Genomic DNA, 19,859 nt, shown 5'->3' on the forward strand with positions numbered 1-19,859 from the left:
GGATTTGAATTGGTGATGCTCTGTTGATTCAAATACTAACTGGATGACCACAACCTGCTATTTCGGAGAGGGAATCTGCCAGGCCCTTGAGTGAGGAAAGTAGACTTTCCTTTGTAGTACTTAGCTGGTTTTTACAATGAAAGTGAAAAATAAACTGTAAACTGCCCAGTGCCCCGAGGCTGACTTTTATTGCTTTAGGCCCCAGGGACCTTTCTGGCGTCAAGACCCACTCCACCCTCCTTTGTTTAAAGACAAAAGATTAGGCAGCTGGGGTTCTGACCACCAACAAATCACCACCGCTGGCCACTCAACTGGGAAAGGCCTCTATCTTGGCAGAGATGAACACTTTAAAATGAAGGTAAAGGGTAAGACCCCAGTTTTTGGGCTGAGCCCTCCACACAAGCTTGATTTTCCTGCCAACTGCGGTGGCCAAGAACAATGTTTCTCAGTAGTTCCCCGATAGCATGCCAAGACTAAATAATAGCAGGCTTCTCTCAATCGCAGAAACACGCACCAAATATGTGGCAATCAGTCGGTTTTATTTTTACAAGCCTGGCCCTGGCTATCGCCAGCCCATACTGCAATGCATGATTTAGCACCATCTATGATTAGACCAGCACAAAATTCAGTTATTTCCCGGCTTAAGGCTTGCTTTTGCAAAGAACAGCAGGGTTGCTTGGAGCTCAAGGGGGGTAGGGGGGAACGAGAGCGGGAAGGAGTCTTTATTACCTAGAAACTTGCAACATTTGGCTCACCACTGTAATAATCCACATCGCCATTTTCAGTAACCCAGGGTTAAGAGTCAGATGGGTGCATGGGGAGAGGTTAGGGTGTGCTTCTTAGGTCTGTCACGTTCAAGTTGCAGAACCCTGGTCAAAATAAGTCTGGGCTGTTAACCTCCTTGAGTCTTTTGTAAAACTGGACGATAACATCTAACTAATATAAAGACTTTCTCTCACCTTTGTTGGGGGAAGCGGGGAGTGACATCCATCCTTTCACAGATAGAAAAGAAATGTCACACAAAGGCTATGTACTTCCTCTTCTCTCCGTTTTTATTAAGACGTTTTCATTATTTACTCTTCGTGGTGCTGCGGGTGGAATCTGGGACCTTACACACGCTAGGCAAGTACTTGAATCCCAAGGCCAGAGTTTTTAACCTTGTAAGCACAGGTCTGGTTGTGATCTTCACCAAGCCCTTGCTGACAACGTGATCAGATGTCTGCACTGACCGATTTTCAAGCGGCTATGACTTTCTGTCTATTTGCAGAGAACGCCGCCACCTGGATTGAGCCAGTGGCTAGGCTCACGGACAGCTGGCCCAGCATGAAGACCCATGTTCCATAGAGTTCTAAAGAACTTTCAGCAGTTCATGCTAATACACTCACCCAATAAAAAGAAGTATGACCACGGACAAGTCTCGTGCACAAAACCCAGAAACATCACGTGCATAATCAACACGTGGTGAGTCTCTGGGGCAGGGAACTATGAGAATCGCAAAGGTGAGACTGGCCCAGGTGGCTTCAAATTTGCTTCAGGATGGCTGTTGCGACAGGGACTCAACAGGGATGCATGCACAGCACGTGTGCTGAAAACAGGCGGCTGCATGGCAAGTTGGAACACACAGGATAGCAGCCTTCGCGCAGGATTACTGTGCATCTTGTTGGTCTGTATGGCTCTAGTGGGGCTCGCCAACAGCCCAACAACCAAGAACTTACATCAAGGCAGAAAATTCTAGCTCAGAATAACTTTTTTTTTTTTATCACTGAGAGACAATTAGGGGAGTCATGGAGACGGGGAAGCTTGTATGAGGCCATGGGGGGAAGATCTGAAGCAGAGACTGTGCAATGCCAGGGGTTGATAAGCTCCAGGGGGAGGCGATCCATGATACGTTTATTTCATATTCACAAATTCTGACACTACGCAATAGTGTTTTAGGGACAGAGGAGAACTTTTAATTATAACCACATACTTTTATTAACAAGGCTAATAAGTTCAGATATAACATATTCCATGCTCTTAACAAAATAGGAATGAGTATGGATATATATATACATATATATGTATATGTATATATATGACATCGTCAAAGAATTAAAATGAATTAACATATACTTTACATTCATTGAGTGTAGCATTAACTTTACATTCAAGCCCCTTTGAGAGATGTCCAGGGGAAAAGAAGACATCAGTTGCTCAATCTAGAAGACCGTCTGTTTCCTTTTAGTTTACAGGCCTAAAACACAGCTGAAATGTTAATCAATTGCTTGAGTGGAATTTTTTTTTTAAAAAAAATTGTATAAGGCAAAAATCTACAAATATCGTCTTCAAATCAAATCAAAGAGCAGAGGATTTCTTTAGTGTGAACGACCCATTTCCCCCATTAGCTACTAAAATACAACTCAGAAATGTACAGATTACATACCAAGACATCCATTCCGGTGACATAGTTGAGGGTTATCATATAGTCATTTGGAAGATTTGCCACCTACAGAGACCAATAGATAAGTGAGTAAGTACAAAAGAATTCCTTGAGAAAATGTATACATTCCACCCACCCACCTCCGCCCCTTTGTCATCCAAAAGTGATAAGACAAGACTTCTGAATTCTCAATCTGATCACAGCTGGCTAAGAATACACCATACCTGGTACCAGAAACCTAGCCAGTTACCCACGGCTAGTGAAGGCACGGCCCTCAGAGGAGAACCTACAACCACTGCTTTGTTAATTCCTCTGAGTTTTGGAAAACGTATCACGCATCTTCATTTCCAAAAGTAGCACTGGAATTTCCCCTTAGGACAATTTTCCAATTTGGTTCTACGTAAGGTCGTTATGCCTTTCTCGTCAGTAATTCTCAAAGCGCCTGGGCGGGCCAAAGAAGGAAACTGCTAGACACGAAAGTTCTCAAGCCTCATCAGAAGCGACGCATCATTTTATATAACAAGTCCCATGGGGATGCTGACAAACTCTCCAGAGGGAGCGCTATAGTTCCATGTTGATCCTAGGAAAAGCCAGGATGGACACTTTAGATTTTAACTTAGAAAGGTCTGGTTTTGTGATAGGACTCGTTTCGGGTGCTTTGGGTTGGACACTTGACATGCTCCACCAACCTGCCTAACGTCTAAAGGTCTGGAACAGCATCTAACCCTCTTAAAGCGATAAGCCTGGTATCAGCCAACCAGCAATGGGCTGAGCGCTCGCCCTAGGGAATTCAGAATGAAGCTATTTTCCGCATTTATAAAACAGAGATCCAGTTATAGCTAAGTGAATACGCCAAACAGACCGTAAAATAGCAACCCATGTCCTTTCCTGAGAACTAGCAAGGGAAATGGTTTCAAAGGCCTCTGACGTCTTTATCCTGTGGCTGCTGTCTTCACTGTTCATATAGAAAGCCTGGATCACATGTGTATTTACAGGGGCAGGTTGTCTCTGGCAAGTTTTCTATGACATAAAACAAATGCCGCTTCTTCAAATATGCGTGATGAGAGCAAAACTGGCGTAGTAATTAGCACCACAGTAGGTTTTATTCCACCACCCACCCATTTCATCCTTGCCGGACAAATTTAACTGTGCTTTGTGTAACATCTGCAATGATTAACAGCAAAGGAGTCTCATGGTTTTCAAATACTTCCACTATCCTAGGCACTGCACTCTTAAGCATGCAAGGGCAATATTGTCTCCCTATCGTGGTATCTCTATTTAACAAGTGAAGAAATGGAGACCCAGAGACCAAATCGCTTGGCCAAAGTCACCTGCCTCTCGGGTATTACTTGTGGACTAGAATCCAGGTTTCCCTAATGATGGAAGGTGAAGTGTTGCACAGCTCAGCAGCACAGGTTCATCCAATTTGGCCCCTTGTGTATTAGAACAGACTGGACCCAACAGTCTACATGTAAAATACCACTACTTGCCTAGCATGTGACACATGCCTGTAATCCTAGTATTCGTGAGGCTTAGTGGCCAGGTGGCAAATAAAATTCTCCTTGTGAATCTCTACCATTATCTGTATCACGTGATATTCTCACTGTCAGCTGGAAACAAACCTGGGCTCCTGTAGAAGGTGGTGGTGTTTTATTTATTTTTAGGAGTTAACTCTTACATTCTATACTTTAACTTTCTTCTTCTTAATCAGTTTTCTGACCATGCTTCTATTACTTCTTTTGCTTTGTACATCGTTACCCCCTACTTCAAAAAGCAAAACAACCTAGTCATTTTACACAAGTGTACCAACAGACGCACAGTGTTTACCTTAACAGGCACAAGAGTGAGAAATTGTTTGTGTTCATGATGGACTAACCATGTAGATTAAAGCCATTCCATACACCAAGAAGCGGTAAGTATTCTCAACACGAGTTGCTGAGGAGTTTATATTACTTTCTAAAGTGGAAATTTAGAATTAGTATTTAAAAACCTCAGGGGCAAGGGTATAGCAAAAGGACAGAGATAAGGGAGATGCTGGCCAATTCTCATTTTATGAGAAATTAACACATAAAAATTAAAGATGCCAACGAAAGCTCGCAGTAAGTTCTATAACCAGGACACCAGCATCTCCACAGTGTCAGGGGGAGGATGCAGCTCCCACTGAGCTACCTCACTGATATTTGACTTGTAGCAGGACCAAAAGTAAGAAGAGAGTGTATTTGAATGTGGTTTTACAATTCATAGTAGGTTTCCATACAGTCACCATGAGACATGCCTTATCAAGCCGATTTCACAAATGAGGATGAGGAGGGAAGTATGGGGGTACGGAAGTTAAGCATGGGGTTAAGTGGCACCTCCAAGGTCAGAGGCAACAGGGGGACCTGCAGCAAGGGAGAAACGCTGACTGGCTATGCTGGTGTCTGCAAACCAAGCCATGGTGTTGGCTCTTGATAGAGCCTGGCTTCCCCTATTACCTTTGGAAGAGAATTTGAAAAACTGAGCTGTAGATACTTATAATGTATTGTATCACTTCATAAATCATCTCAGTACTTCTCCACATCTGCAGTATGTTGAATAGGACTGAGAAAACACGAATCTCCTGGAGATATAAATTCTACATCTCTGATATGTTTATTGATCACTGGGGAAAGTTTTATAGAGACGAGAGAGTTTTGGACCTGACAGACAGATGCTTGCTTAAAGGAGCGGAACTTGAAGTTGGGGCCAATGGCACAGGTTCTGTGAAGACAGCCGTTTACGTTGGATGCTGGCCCGCCACCTGCTAACTCAGGTCTGGGAAATGACTCGAACGGCTTTAGCTTTCATTTTCATATGCACAAGTGGAAATGAAACTAGACTGTGGCTAAAGGATTTATGAGGATTAAATAACTCATACCAAGAGCTAGCTGGGCATGTGATGGATGCCTTGATTCTCAGCCCTCTGGAAGCTGGGACAGAGGGAGAGTCATGAGTTCGAGACACTTGAGATACATAACAAGTATAAAGTCCTTTAGGGTACACGGCAACCCTGTCTCTAAAATCCACAGGGGAAGAAAGGAAGTGCAGGAAAGAAAGGATGGAGGGAGGGAGAGAAGAGAGGGCTTGGACATGGTGTATAAAAGAGTCAGAAAAGTGGGGGCCTGCGGAATACAAAGGCATCATATGTAAGGGAAGGAATGGAGAGCTTGAGGTACGTTTGAGAGACGAGATAGAAAAGAGACATTGAATTAGGACACATTGGAGGGACATCTGAACGCTGGGCACACAGATTCCTGTGGGAGGCAGCAACACTCAAGGGGAACAGTGGCCTTGGGCACATCTCACCATCTCCATTATCTCTGCGGACTTTCTACCCTGTGAAAGAGGATTAAATGGCTAATTACTAAGATTAAGTCTGGTTTAACTTTCTGGCAAGCAGGGAAGGAAAAAGGCAGTAAATTCAGGATCAACGGCCTAGAAGAACGGATGGGAGGATGGAGGGATCAGAGGCGAGCAGCGCCACAAGTGCTCCACATTTACATAGAGAATGGAACTCTCTAGAAAAGCGTGAACTAAAGCTGGGTGTTGGCGTGCACAGCTGTAATCCTAGCACTCCGGAGGTGAAGGCAGGAGGATCGAGAGGTCAAAGTCAACGTTAGATATAGATTACATGGAGGGAAGGTGAATTCAAGACAGTCTGGGCTACATGAAATGTCCCAGAAGGGCAAAAGATAGAAAGATAAAAGGAGAAAAAGAGAAAGGTAGAAAGGAGAGAGGGAGGAAAAGAAAAGCAGGGGCCTCTTCTGGATTCTCCAGAAGGACACAATGATGGTGGTAAGGACCACACAAAGCACTAACTTTACTCCAAGGACCCGTCTGCAGTCTTCCTTGGATATCTGAGGATTAACCATACTCAGCGACGCTGGAAAAAACCAGCAAAGGAGAACAGTTTTCAGAAAGGCTCAAAACTTTGCCAAGAAAACATCTTGGCAAAGCAAGCTGGCACTGGCTGCTCACCAGCCCCTGCAGGTATTTGGGCTCAAGAGAAGAGAACACAAAGTCAGGACACTTAACTCCACCTCCGGGTCACTGCTCTAAAATGTCATGACTCAAATGTCATTCGGATCCCGAAAAGTCATGTGATCAACGGGAGCTTGGACATCTGTGACAAGACCCTCAGGGTCTCGGGGTCTCAAGTCCACGGTGGTGACTCATGGTTTCCTTGGCACCATCTGTGAAATGTTTTCCTTTTCTAACCTTTATGGGAAAGAAGGTCGTGATCTTTGGTCTCTTTAGGAGCAGTCATTTAAAAATCATGGCAGAGCAGAGAAGGCTCATGGCATCCATGTCACTTGGGTCTTGGCCAGCTTTCTCTAACGTGGCTTTTAGTTTCCAGTATACTCCAGGAAAATACTTAGTGTCTTTGGACAATTTTTTCCCCCATGAGTAATGCCTAAAAATCTAATTAACTAGATTAGCTACCATTGATTGTTTAAGGATGTGGGTGATTTCTTTTTTCCTTGTGTAACAATCTTGGCTGTCTTGGAACTAGCTCTTGTAGACCAGGCTGGCTTCGAAGTCACAGGGATTCACCTGCCTCTGCCTCCTGAGTGCTGGGATTAAAGGACATCTGCCACCACCGCCGGTCCGGGTATCTGGGCGATTTCCATTGCCATTTTAAAAACTGAAACAATGACTTCAGAAAACTTCCTATGCCATCTCTCATTAGTTCAGAAACACTTAAATGTTTCTTTTCAAATAGAAAACATTAATTTTTTTTCTGTGCATATGGTACTAAGAATCAAATCCAAGGCCTTATCCATGTTGGTCAATAACTCTACTCACTGAGCTACAACCCAGCCTAAGCTCGTTTTTTAAAATCTACCTCACAATGCCATGGTTTGAATATAGTTTGCGCCTGCAAAATTAATGATGGAATTTTTTTTTTTAGCATTTTTACATTGATTTAGACTACTCTCATGCCCCTGCCTCCACACATGCGTCTGTGGAAGTCAGAAGACAACTCGTGGGAGCCAGTTCTCTCTGCTTTTTCATGACAGTCCCTAGGATTCAGCTTGGGACCCTCAGGCAAACATCTTTGCTCACTAAACTAACTCAGCAGTTCTTCTTGCTGAAATTTAATTTTGAAAGGTGGTGGGAATGTGTGAGGCTTTGAAGAGGGAGCTAGGATTCTGTCCTTAGGAATGTGGTTTGTTCTCTTAATATAATGTACAGATTAATGGGCTACCGCAAGAGTTTGCCTGCCCTAAAAGCCAGTTTGACTGGGTCTTATCTTTGCCTTCTGTCTCACTTTATGGTGCACTGCCCTGTCTTAGGACTTCGCTACACAGACCACCAGATAGCATCCTTGACTTAACCAGAACTGTGAGCCAAATTAAAAGTCTCTATAGCTTACCAAGTCTGAGATACTATGCTCTTAGCAACAGAAACAGAATAAGATACATAAACCTTATGATGATTTCAGTTGTTATAGTAACTGAGCTTCTAAATGTGATTGATAGGTTCCATGAGAAAAGGTGGTACAGAAAACAGAATTCATTGTCTTACCCTGGCAATTCACAGAGGACAGCTAAAACATTTACCTCAGGCTATTGGAAAAGATTTATCAATTATGAATGTCAATCTACCACACAAAAAAACTTTTGAGAAAAACAAATCACAATTTAGAAGATATTTAAAGATTAAACAGAACACAGTTAAAAAAGAATTAAAAGTTTACATTTGTCTAAGTTTCCCTCAAATGAAGGGAAAAGTACCACAAATGAAGAGTCGGAGAACAGATGGGAAAGATCTACTTGAACTATTTCAATATTTGGATGCCTTCCTACACGAGCAGTGACATTCAACACTGCATCCTAACAATCCATACAATTCTTCAAGTCCATCCTTTCCCCCCAGATACTCAACTCTTTCCTTAGGTAGGTGTGTGCTTGCCATTTAAAACAGGCCCTGCAACATTTTTCAGAAACAGAGCAAAACGTTCTGTAAATAGATGAACCTATTATGCTAAGTAAACATGCCAGAAGGATTTCAAATAAAAGCCATGGGGACCATAGAGGCAGTACAAAACGTCCAAGAAGAAATTAAAAAAAAATAAAATGTAAAGCCATAAATCATGCTCTCATGGGGCAAGAGACTCTCATCCGAGCAAACAAGCATACTTTAGGCCTGTCGGCACTGGGCAATTCTCACTTACTGTAAGGACAGAGCTGGCAGAGTACAAAGGGCACACAAAAACATAGTACGAGCTCACATTCTTCCCACCACAACGAATGTGCCAGGGTTAGCCTGCAAAGACTCTTCTTCTTCTTCTTGCCCTTAGTCTGGGCAAGATTGATTTAGTCTAGGCAGTACAAGCTAATGATGATACCTCACCGCGGCATAGAATAATTTCAAGTTTAGAAGGGTTGCCAAATTCTCTAATCATACCGATCTTCTTGGGGTCCCAGACTTCTCTGAGAAGTGAGGAAAGCTATCTACACAGCCCCCTCTGAAGTGGACATAAAGGAAAGGAAGGCACAATTTAGAGCTTCAAAGATGAAGGATTCTCAGTCATGACCATGTTTCTCATTTCAACATTCAGAAAAGGGAATCCTAGAAGGGTCTGGTAATTTGCCTATGGGCAGATGACCAGGTGTTGAATGGTATTCAATCTACCCAGCTTCCACCAGCATGTAGTACCCTACCATTCTTTAAGGGGGATTATGCAATCTTCTGCCCCCATAATCTCAGCAGTCACTCCTATTGGAAGGAATGGGGCTGCTAGATTAGCATAGGAAACACTTAACTTTCCAAATACACACACACACACACACACACACACACACACACACACACACACACCAGAGACAAACCTACATAGGCACTGTGGCTAAAGCAGCCCTGCAGCCTCTGGTGAATCACTGAATCATCATAAACTTTCACCCTCCATCCAACTTTGTAGCCTAGGAAGCCTTCGGCCCACATCCACAAGCAGCACCTCAGCACTTCTGCACCGGGACCACACAGCTTCCCCAGAGACTGGCGGGGCTGCTCTGCTCTAGCCTACCAATTTTGGTTACAGCCCTGGCTTCCTATCAGGCTCTCAAAAGCTCTCCTGCGTCAGGCCGAGCTTTATCTGGAAGCACGAATCGCTAAACAAAAGTCACAGGGCTTGGTGGCTCTAGGAATCCCTGACAGCTCCTGCTCCTGAAGGCACAGAAGGGGTAAGGGGCCCCAGAGCTAGGCGTCCCTTCTCTGGCACCCTCGTTTCCTTTTTTGTTTATAGCTTCCTTGGATCATTTCCACATTCCCTTCTACATCCGGCACGCTACCACCGCCATAAATGGCTGAGCATCCGAAGACGCTTGCCCAGACACTCTTCTATCTCAATTCTCATGATCATTTGATAAGATTAAGCATGATTAACTTATTGGAAGAGGCAAGAACACTGAGGTCGAGAGAATCTATGTGATACCAACTGGTTAAAATAAAACAAACAAAACCCATCTTACTTAATATATGGCACAAAATTGAGAAGTAGAGACTGAGATTTAGAAAGGTAATTCCTTATCTAATGTAAAAGAGCGAGGATGTAAACTCAGATCTGCCGAAATTGATTATTTTGTAATCAATGTACACAGATGGATATACTATGCTGTGAACTTTTAAAAAAAAAATTGATTACAGTTAGTGTGTGTGTGTATGTGTGTGCAGCCACACCAGTGTGTGTGTGCGTGCGCAGTCACATCAGAGTGTGTGTGTGCACTCACATCAGTGTGTGTGTGTGTGTGTGTATGTGTGTGTGTGTGTGTGTGTATAGGTCTAAAGGCAACTTATGGACATCCATTCTCTCCTTCTCTCATATCGGCTTCCCAGGGATAGAACCTGGCTGGCTTGCCAGAAAGTGCCTTTTACCTGCTGAGCCAACTTGCTGGCTCACATGGTGATTCAGAGAGCATATGTATCAAACTCCTTCAATAATTCTCTGTGCTCAGGATGGTTTTTTTTTTTGTTTTGTTTTGTTTTTTTGTTTTTTCGAGACAGGGTTTCTCTGTGGTTTTGGAGCCTGTCCTGGAACTAGCTCTTGTAGACCAGGCTGGTCTCGAACTCACAGAGATCCACCTGCCTCTGCCTCCCAAGTGCTGGGATTAAAGGCGTGCACCACCACCACCCGGCTTCAGGGTGGTTTTTATACAGTTTCCTTTCCCTCTCCGTCAAACACAGGCTGTGAATTGCCTGTATAGGTCTTTATTCAGTAACCAGTGGCCTTTGGAGCCCTGTTATTCCTAACTTGACTTATTTTCAAATGCCTTAATATAAAACGCCCTAGAAAACATATTGATTTCATCAGAGGAACTATTAGATGTTTTTCCCAAGCCAAATGCTGGAAGGCAGAAAACCTTTCTCTTTTCTTGTTCAGTGATTTTAACATGTGTGTTTGGAGTGAGAAATTATATTTTACCGTGAATATTAACAAACACCCTCTTTCCAAGCCTTTCTTCTTTCTCAGTTTCTTACTACTTTTGTAGTATTTTTCAATGTATCAACTTATTATTAAAAGGTAATAAATAGTCCAGGGATAAAGAGAGGAAGAGAGAGTCTTGGAAGGTGTTTGTAATCCCCACCTGCGGTACTTGCAAATACCACTTTGACATTTACAAGAAGTCGTTCTTATTAAGTTATGTCCCGTCAACACTTTGCAAGTAATTTCTCTTAAGCATTGCATTAATTGCATGTTCAGTCAGCACGTATGGGTACTTTTTGTGTCTGCATGCACACCTGTGCACCGTGTGTGTGCTTGGTGTCAAGGAGGTCAGAGATGGGCATCGGATCCCCTAGAACTGGAGTCACAGAACCCACGTCTTCTGGAGGAGCGGCCAGTACTACTGACCTCTGAGCATCAATCCAGCTTGGGACTGCCTACTTGAAATCTGCAACCCCCCAAGCTCACTCTCAGCGTTCCCCAATATAGTAGCAGTTCCACGAGGTTAGTTTTCAGTGACCGACTTCAAAGCATACATTGGAGCTTTGTACTAACTGATATTCTTAAAATCTGTATGATAAAGAATCACTTGGGGACTAGAATTGGGACTGCATTACAGCAAAGATAATGACCTCTTGACCCGTTTAAAATTACTATTATCATTACTTTTGCAGCACTCGACGCTGAGCCTAGGGCTGCACACATGGAACGTCTCTAGTCCCGAGTTACATCTTAAGCACTTTGTCTCTAAACTTTTGACAGAAGAGGCCATCTAAAGCAAACTGTTCTAAAACCTCCTTACAGAACTTCATGAAAAATGTAGGTGCCTGGACCCTTGCCCGGGCTCACTGAATCAGCTCCTTGGAGCAGGGCCCAGTGTCTCCTAAGCACCACAAGCATAGACGATCCACATGGAAGTGCAGCCTGCGATTTCCCCATTCACCCAACAACACCGGACGATGGTGAGCGCGAGGGTTGGTTTCAATGGTTGACTTGAGGCAATCTGGAATTGCCTGAGAAGGGAGTCCCAGCGAGGTTGGCTTAGGAGCCTATCTGTGGGGGATTATCTGGGTTGCTCTAACTGGAGTGGAAAGACCTATTCACTATGGGTGGCAGCATTCCCTGGGCCTGAAACGCCCACTGTATTAGAATGGAGAAAGCGAGCCAAGCGAGCAGGAGCATCTGTGCATTAACTCAGGGCTCTCTGCTGACTGTGTGTGTATGATATAATCAGGTGCTTCAAGTTCCTGCCTCCTTGATTTCCCTTCAGCGACGGACTATTAACTTGGGATTATGAGCCAAATAACCTCTCTCTCAAACTGCTTCCATTATTCGTATCAACGGAAAAGAAAACTAGGAAAGAGAGCCCTGTGTGGTGCCGCGTACCTACCACCCTGGCGTGGATTAAAAAGGCCAGAAGTTTGATGAGGCCAGACTGGTGTACACAGGCAAATTCAAATTCAAGAAATGAAACAAAACGAAACACACACACACACACACACACACACACACACACACACACACACACACACAAGGAAATAACAAATCTCCCAAACACTTGCATTTTGCACTGGTGAATGCATGTAACTCAACAATAAAGCACTTACTTAGCACACACAAGGTCTTTATATCATATTACCCCACCCCACCACCCACCTCCAACACCCAGGGTGGGGGAGGGTCAACAAGTGAACATCTTCTATTAATATACACACAACTTAGAATATTAACACACATCGCCTTCTTAATATTATTTCTTGGGTCATCAGTTAACACAAAACTTGAAGAAAGGGACCATGATCTATGTTTCCAAAACTCCTTCCTCCCCACACTCATGTTTGTGGTCCTCAGCGCCAATCTGGAGAGCCGCTAACTGTATCACTTTGCTTACCAAGGCCTTCTGGTGACGTATGCATACGCTGTCATATTTTATGACGCTCAGTGCTAGGGAACAGACTCAGGGCCTTGTGCACACTGGGCAAGAATGCTTTTAAATCTGGAATGTTCTGGCATGCCAAGGAATCTGCATAAATCGTGTGTGTGTGTGTGTGTGTGTGTGTGTTTCACTGAGGCTAAGTTAGCTAAACTCTAACTACAGAATTTAACTTCTATTTTCAAGCTCTGTTATGAACACGACACACATGTATGCGCACACATAGACAAGCACACACACACGCACACGCACATGTGCACATGCACACACACACACACACACACAATCAACTCATAAGCCAGTAATGAATATCTAAAGATGGAACTTCCTCTGTTTCATCTACTAATACCAAGAAGTATATTTTATTCCTTTTCTCCATATAACAACTCTTATTTCTTCCTCTTTCATATCACCTATGTTCTCTATAGTCAATTTTCTAATAACCGAGAGACACATAATTAAGGAATTTTCACTCAAGTTACTTTTCTTTCTTTTATGTCATCATGTAGAACTCAGCTGTCCTCCACCTTATGATACTCCTGTCTCAGCTGCCAGCATCACTTTTTCGTGTATGTCATCGTGTCTAGCTCAAATTTTGATGATATTGAAATCATACTCAGTACTCCAAGTTCAAGTACAAGCTATCTTTCCTAGGTCACGAGAGTGCGACACAGTGCATTTCCGTTGTGTCTGGCTCTCTGTCTTGAGTCTTGAAAGAAGAATCCAGAGAAACAAAGCAGGAAGCTGGCTGGGGCCAAGCCAACTGTGTTCAGAATGGCTTTTGCTGAGGGAAGGCTTCCAGAGTGACAAGCATGGGGGTGAGTGGCTTCTAGGGGGCGGGAGAAGTACCTCTTGTTATGTTCATTGGGATCAAATCTCTTCCTACCCATGACAATCTCTGTGCTGCTAGGGGAACATGGTCATCATAGGTGGCCTGTGGCTAAGCTTCCTCAGAGAGCAGGAAGCATGTGGCAGACATGGCCACACAGAGAAACCCACTCAGCAGATAACAGGGAAAAGTCTTTCAGCGAGGACAAGACCAGCAGAGAACCAAAGTCATTATATTCAATATCATATATTCAATGTCATATATTCAACGTCATAATTCAAAGTCCTATATTCAATGGGCCAGTTTCACAGACAAATCCTATGATCTATACATCTCCTATCTGTTCTGTGGAAGCCCTTCAGATTCAAACAGTCCTTGTTTTAGGAAACTATGTGCACGGGGTAAGGGTGCCCTAAATCTATGGTCAGCACAGTCCTTGCTTTAGAGAGCTATGGGCTCAGGGTAGGAATGCCCTATATCTATGGTCAGCAAGCACAGGGAGGAGTCGTAGCTGCCCAAATCATTCCTTACTTACCAATTTTGTGATGTCTTTTACATTATCAGTCACGGGGTTCCCGCAGATCTCCTTAGTTTTGACGAGAGGATTAAGTAGGAGCAGTTGAAGATAAATGCAAGTGATAATCCAAGTCTAAACAAAAACAGAAACATTTCTTGGAGCCCATCGGTAAAACATGATTATGCAAACCAGTAACCCCCCGTTTAGCATATGTGGCAAATGCAAATAGACCAGCGCGTTTCTCAAAACCGGATGGCATAAATATAATTAAATGCTAAGCCTTCAAGCTGCTCTCACCAAACTTCAAAGAAAAAGAGCAACAACAACAACAACAAAATATTCCTGGATACAATCCTGACTGAATTATCCTTTCAATGGCTTTACTGTTAATTTCTGTTGTAAGCTCTCCACAGCCAGTTTCCTAATAGCAATTAGTGAGGAACTTGTAGCAACACGTGGAGGAATTATCACTTGGGGGGACCACAGGGGAAAAGGAGGAATGCATGAAATTCATACCCTAGGGCTGAAGGGAACCACTTTCCTTTTAAATGCAGACAGTTTGGCAAGCAGGAACACAACCTTGCGAGCAACTTTCGTTTAGACCTCTGCATCAGCACACCCTGCCACAGGAGGCTGAGCTGTGTCTGTAGATCCAAGGCAGAATTTAACCTCAGTTCTCAGACAGCGAGAGAATCACTGTGCCGAGTCAATTTGGTAGCCACTTTATAGGGAAAGCACTGCCTTAGCCAATACTTAGGTGTTTCTGAACTCTGATGGGAATCTCTCTCTCTCTCTCTCTCTCTCTCTCTCTCTCTCTCTCTCTCTCTCTGTCCTTCCCTCCCTCTCCCTCCTGTCTTTCTCTGTCCCTCTCTTCCTCTTTCTCCCTCCTCTGTCTCTCTTTCCCTCCCTCTGTCTCTCTCCTTCAAATCCTCCCTCTCTTTCACAGACACACACACCCCTCTAAGAAAATAACACCTTCCACCATGGATTGGTTATTTTTATTCACGGCTTGTTTTTCTTTCTTACAGTCGATCACAGGATTTTCAGAACTTAAGCATCTGATTTGCGCTTCCCCCCCCCTCCCCGAACATCTACAAAACACATACACCAGTGCCTCGCATACAAAAAAAATCCCTCCACTATGTGTTTGCCGGATGAATCCATGGCCAAGACGAAAACCTGTTCTAATTCTCTAATCCAGTAATTATTTATTGAACAAGTGTCGGGAGGAGGCCGTGACTGCAGCATCACCAGGAAAGCAAAGATGATGAAGATGTCCTTGAAACGCAGAAGCAGGTAAATAAATAACACCGCCAACCCCCGATAAATGTCTTAGGAACACAGAGAAGGGAGCAATTCATCCATTAATCTTAAAGGGAGACCAGGAGTGAAAAGGTGGCTCCAAAGAAATGGAGAGAGGAAATGTGACGCTGGTTGAGGCCCGAAAAGACTTTGTGAACGACAATAAAGAAAAAACGACCATGGCAGAACAAACAAATAACATAAACCAAAGCATGTGAAAACATTTAAAAACATGTTAGATCTTTTTTGCACTAGTGTTCATCTGGGGCATTTCAAAATGACACAAATACCACAGGCGCACAAAGCTAGCCTCTTTCCATCTTCTGTAGCTTGCCACATGCTATGAGGAGCTAAATTATTATCTTCTTAAAATAAATATCTGCATCCTGACACACTGGACCCCATGACCACTTTCACTGGCTAAAAACTATCACTGTAATACCGCTTTGGTGGATACAGTGGCTTACAGATGGAATTAAAACCCCTTATCCTTAGCTGGGCAGTGGTGGAGCACGTCTTCAAATCTAGCACTCGGGAGGCAGAGGCAGGCAGATCTCTGTGAGTTCGAGGCCTGTCTGGTCTACAAGAGCAAGTTCCAGAACAGCTAGAACTGCTACACAGAGAAACCCTGCCTTGAAAAACAAACAAACAAACAAAAAAACCTTTTATTCTTTCACGACTTGGGGTTTTCTGCTTTGACAGTAAAAATCCCACTTCAGTTTATTTGGGGCTACTTCGAGCAACGTGGGGAACATACTCCGCATTATACCATCTCCCTTAGCCCACAGCAAAGGCCAAATCTGTCTGGGGATCCCTGCTTGGGGAAAAACTTGGCACACACATTTCCCCTTGATATCACAGTTTTCCCTCATAGGTATTTATTTCATGATGCCTTTCTTTTATATTGCTGACGCTGAGCTGTGCCTCCCCCTGAAATTATTTCTCCAAGGCCCTTTATCCTGATAAGATTTGGGAAGCCTCCCCAAGGACCTTGGTAACTGGCCAAGCTGCCGACCTCTCCAGGAAGAATGTTCACATTGTAGGTCTTAGGAAACACGGAGGCAGATGATGTTGCGTGTCTTCACCATGCACTATGCCTGACACTGAATGAATAAAAGCTGGAGAGAAAGAGAGAGACAGACAAACACACAGAGACAGAGAGAGGTAATAATTTCTCAGCTCATTCAGCAAATAGTTATTGGGCACTTTGTTGAGTCTATATCATGTACTAGGCTCTTGACACTATAACAATACCCTGAACAAAAAGGCAAAACACCTCTTCCTTCAAAAACCTCACCTTTGACTTAAGTAGATAAACCATAAACAAAAATGAAAGTGTGCTATTCGTAGCCTGTTATACGGACTTAAGGAAAAGAATCAGAGCCAGGGAAAAGGATTGGTACTAAACAATTAAAATGAGATTCTTTGAATCGTAGATCACAAACAGGCATGATTTTTGTAACAGAAGACCTGGGGATGGGACAGGCGTATCCAACCTCATTGGGCTGTGCTGTTGCACGTCACAGCTATCAGGGTTTTCACAGATTGAAGGTCTGTGACACACACATAGTGATGGGGTCTTTGGGTGCCTATTTCTAACACCTCTGGTGGTCCTCAGCATTTTTAGCAACAAAGTATCTTTCATGTTCACTTAAATGTGTATGTGTGTTCTTCCTGTCCACCAAATAAGTTCCTGATGCCCACAGAGGTCAGAAGAGGGCATCAGACTGTGGAACTGGAGTTATAGACAGTTTGTCAGCTACCATGAAGATGCTGGGAATCGAACCCTGATCTTTGAAAGAACAGTCAATGTTCTTAAGCTCTGAGCCCCCAGGAAAGGTGTTTTTTTTTTCTTCAGTCCTGCATACTGTTTACTTAGACATGATGCTGTTACACAGAATAGTATGGACATCAATGTTACAAGTACAGGAAAATCAAAGACTTAGTTAGTTAGTGACTCTCTTTACTGTGGCACTGGTTTTGATACGGTGTCTGGAACAGAACCCACACTATCTCCAGCTTCAGAGGAAAACTCAGGACAGACAGCAAAGAGCAGACACAGCTGAACTGAAGTCTCTCGCAGCTTCAAAGCCATCCCTAATGTCTGCAAGTTGCTGCATACTTGGGATGCACATGGCAATGATGGATGGCAGCAAGCAGGACCGCCCCTCTAGCTATAGTGTCCCAGTTCAGTGGCCCTTTAGAGACATTGAGAAGCTTCATCCTTTTACCAAAGTGACTGTCCCTCACCAGGACATATCAAGGCAATTAAGCATCAGTGATACTTTGTCTGCTACCTACTATCTTCAGCTGTGTTCTCTGGGATGAAATACAGACATGCTCCATGCATATCCTGAGGTCATGTGTTTGGAAAGAATTATAGAGGGGATCAAATTCCCTGGAATCCCGGAGTCTAAAGAAAAGACCATCAGAGCTGGCCTTTATCATTATCCTCCCAGGACCGCAGCATGGGTAAAAACAGACTGGCATTTTAAACACAGGGATCAGTGGGTGCTTTTTGGGTATCCCCCCCCCCCAAGGACTGGATGGAACTAAAGTAGTTCGTTTAGACATCTGTGGGAAAATGCCGCTACAGAGAAAAGAGGAGGCCAAGTCTCGAAGGTACACTGAAGGGATCATGTTTATTTAAAGGGCTGGAGTAAACAGGCACAGCAGATGTCATCAGAGAGAATGGGCAGGGTGGGGGATCATGGGTATTTCAGTCCTCAATCCAGTTTTCCTGTGAATGGAACAAGCTGCCTTGAAGACTGAACAAGATTCGCAGAAGGCATAGGAGCAGGCTTCGAATTAAAATAAAACAGAAGTAAATTAACTTAGGGGCTTGGGATGGAGTGCTTGTTAGCACAGCTGAAGCCTTGAGTTTGATCCCTGGGACCACATAAACCAGGCACGGCGGTGCACACCTGTAAACCCAGCACTTGAGTTAGAAGCAAGTTTTGAGGGTCAAAGTTCAAGACTATTCTCAATTAGATAGCAAATTTGAAGCCAGCCTGGAATACAAACAACCACGTCTCAAGATAAACACTTTAATTACTTAAACAGACTCCTTTAAATAAACAAGATCACTGTAATTGCCGTAGGGTAATGAAAGGCAGAAATGTTTTTAAAAGAATGAAGTAAAGAGATAGTAATGAAGAGATACTACCCTAGGAGCCACCAAAGATGGATAACAAAAAGCATTGGTCAGCTGATCCCTGGGTCTGGAGAATTACCATTGGAGTGATTTGAGACTCAAGGCAACTCAAAGGTTTGGACCCGAACAAATGATTGTTGGTGCCAATTGAGATGAGTGTGGGGCAGACTAGAAGCTATGTTGCTTGTAAGGTAACTTGTACAGTCTTTCAGGGATGATACCAGCTCAGGACATTGGCATGTGGATTTGGGCTATGGGGTCGGTTGGGACTGGAAATGAACATACCCCCTTCCAATGGATACACTGGATTCTAAACAAAAAAAAATGGATTTGGTCACCCGGGGATTCTGAACAGAGACACTAACAAAGTACTGACCATGGTACTGTGTTCGAGTTCAGGTCCCACAGAAGATGAGAACTCATGCAAGAGCTGTACCGTAAATGTAGACACATCAAAGAAGCAAGAAAAAACAAGTACAATCAAAGCTAAGAGCAGAGTGTGGGATCTCCTGACTATGAATCTTGGAGTCCGAGGCAGGTGGATCCCAGTGCTGTTGTGAATGACACCATGACTCAATAGGAAACAAAAACAGATAAAACACCAACAAGCAAAGCAGAAGGGGTCTGGGCCAGATTATATTAAAGACAGAGGGCCAACCCCTGGATTAAGCAAGAGCAACATGGAAGCCATTGGTAATACTAGCCAAGCATTTTGATTGAGGAAGCCTGGGGGGAATAAAAGAAAAACTTGTCTGAAGTGGCTAAAGGAAGCTTGAGCAAAAGGGAACCAGAATGAACAAGAAACTCTTTTGAAGAATGCTCTTTCAAAGGACAGCAACTTAATAAACGGACTACAAAAATCAAAACAAAACAGAGTGGTAGCTGACGAGGAAGTAGGAGTTGGTGGGGGCGGACTTGGAAAGAAGGTGGAAACCTTAGCAGACTCGTGTGCGGTTGGGGATGGTTCAGGGAGAGGAAACAACGGGAGATAATGGCCAAAGAGAGGGAACGGCTAAAGATGCACATCTGAATAGACTGGGCGAGGTAAGACCTGTGTCTAGGAACAGCAGCTGACTTTGAATAGGAGTGTAGATACCTCATCAAACCTAGAAAATATGGGAAGGTCAGTGCAGGCAGAGAGTGTGACTAGGAGGGGAGCAATGCAAGGAAGAAAGCTATTCATCTTAAAGATTTACTATGTAAACCGGGCGATGGTGGCGCACGCCTTTAATCCCAGCACT

The 19,859-nt window shown here is 43.7% G+C and overlaps 1 protein-coding gene across 2 annotated transcripts in view; it reads right to left on the reverse strand.

Moving 5' to 3' along the window:
• Kitlg (KIT ligand) overlaps window positions 1-19,859 on the reverse strand; it is an 87,132-nt gene that overhangs the window by 34,094 nt on the left and 33,179 nt on the right. For both annotated transcript variants that reach the window (XM_005358120.3, XM_005358119.3), the window contains exons 2-3: window positions 14,181-14,294; window positions 2,423-2,485 (exon numbers count right to left, since the gene is read on the reverse strand). In XM_005358120.3, coding sequence (XP_005358177.1) covers window positions 2,423-2,485; window positions 14,181-14,294 — 177 coding nt within the window. The remainder of the gene's footprint in view (window positions 1-2,422; window positions 2,486-14,180; window positions 14,295-19,859) is intronic.

The sequence above is a fragment of the Microtus ochrogaster genome, chromosome 24, assembly GCF_000317375.1.
Source record: "Microtus ochrogaster isolate Prairie Vole_2 chromosome 24, MicOch1.0, whole genome shotgun sequence".
NCBI lineage: Eukaryota > Metazoa > Chordata > Mammalia > Rodentia > Cricetidae > Microtus > Microtus ochrogaster.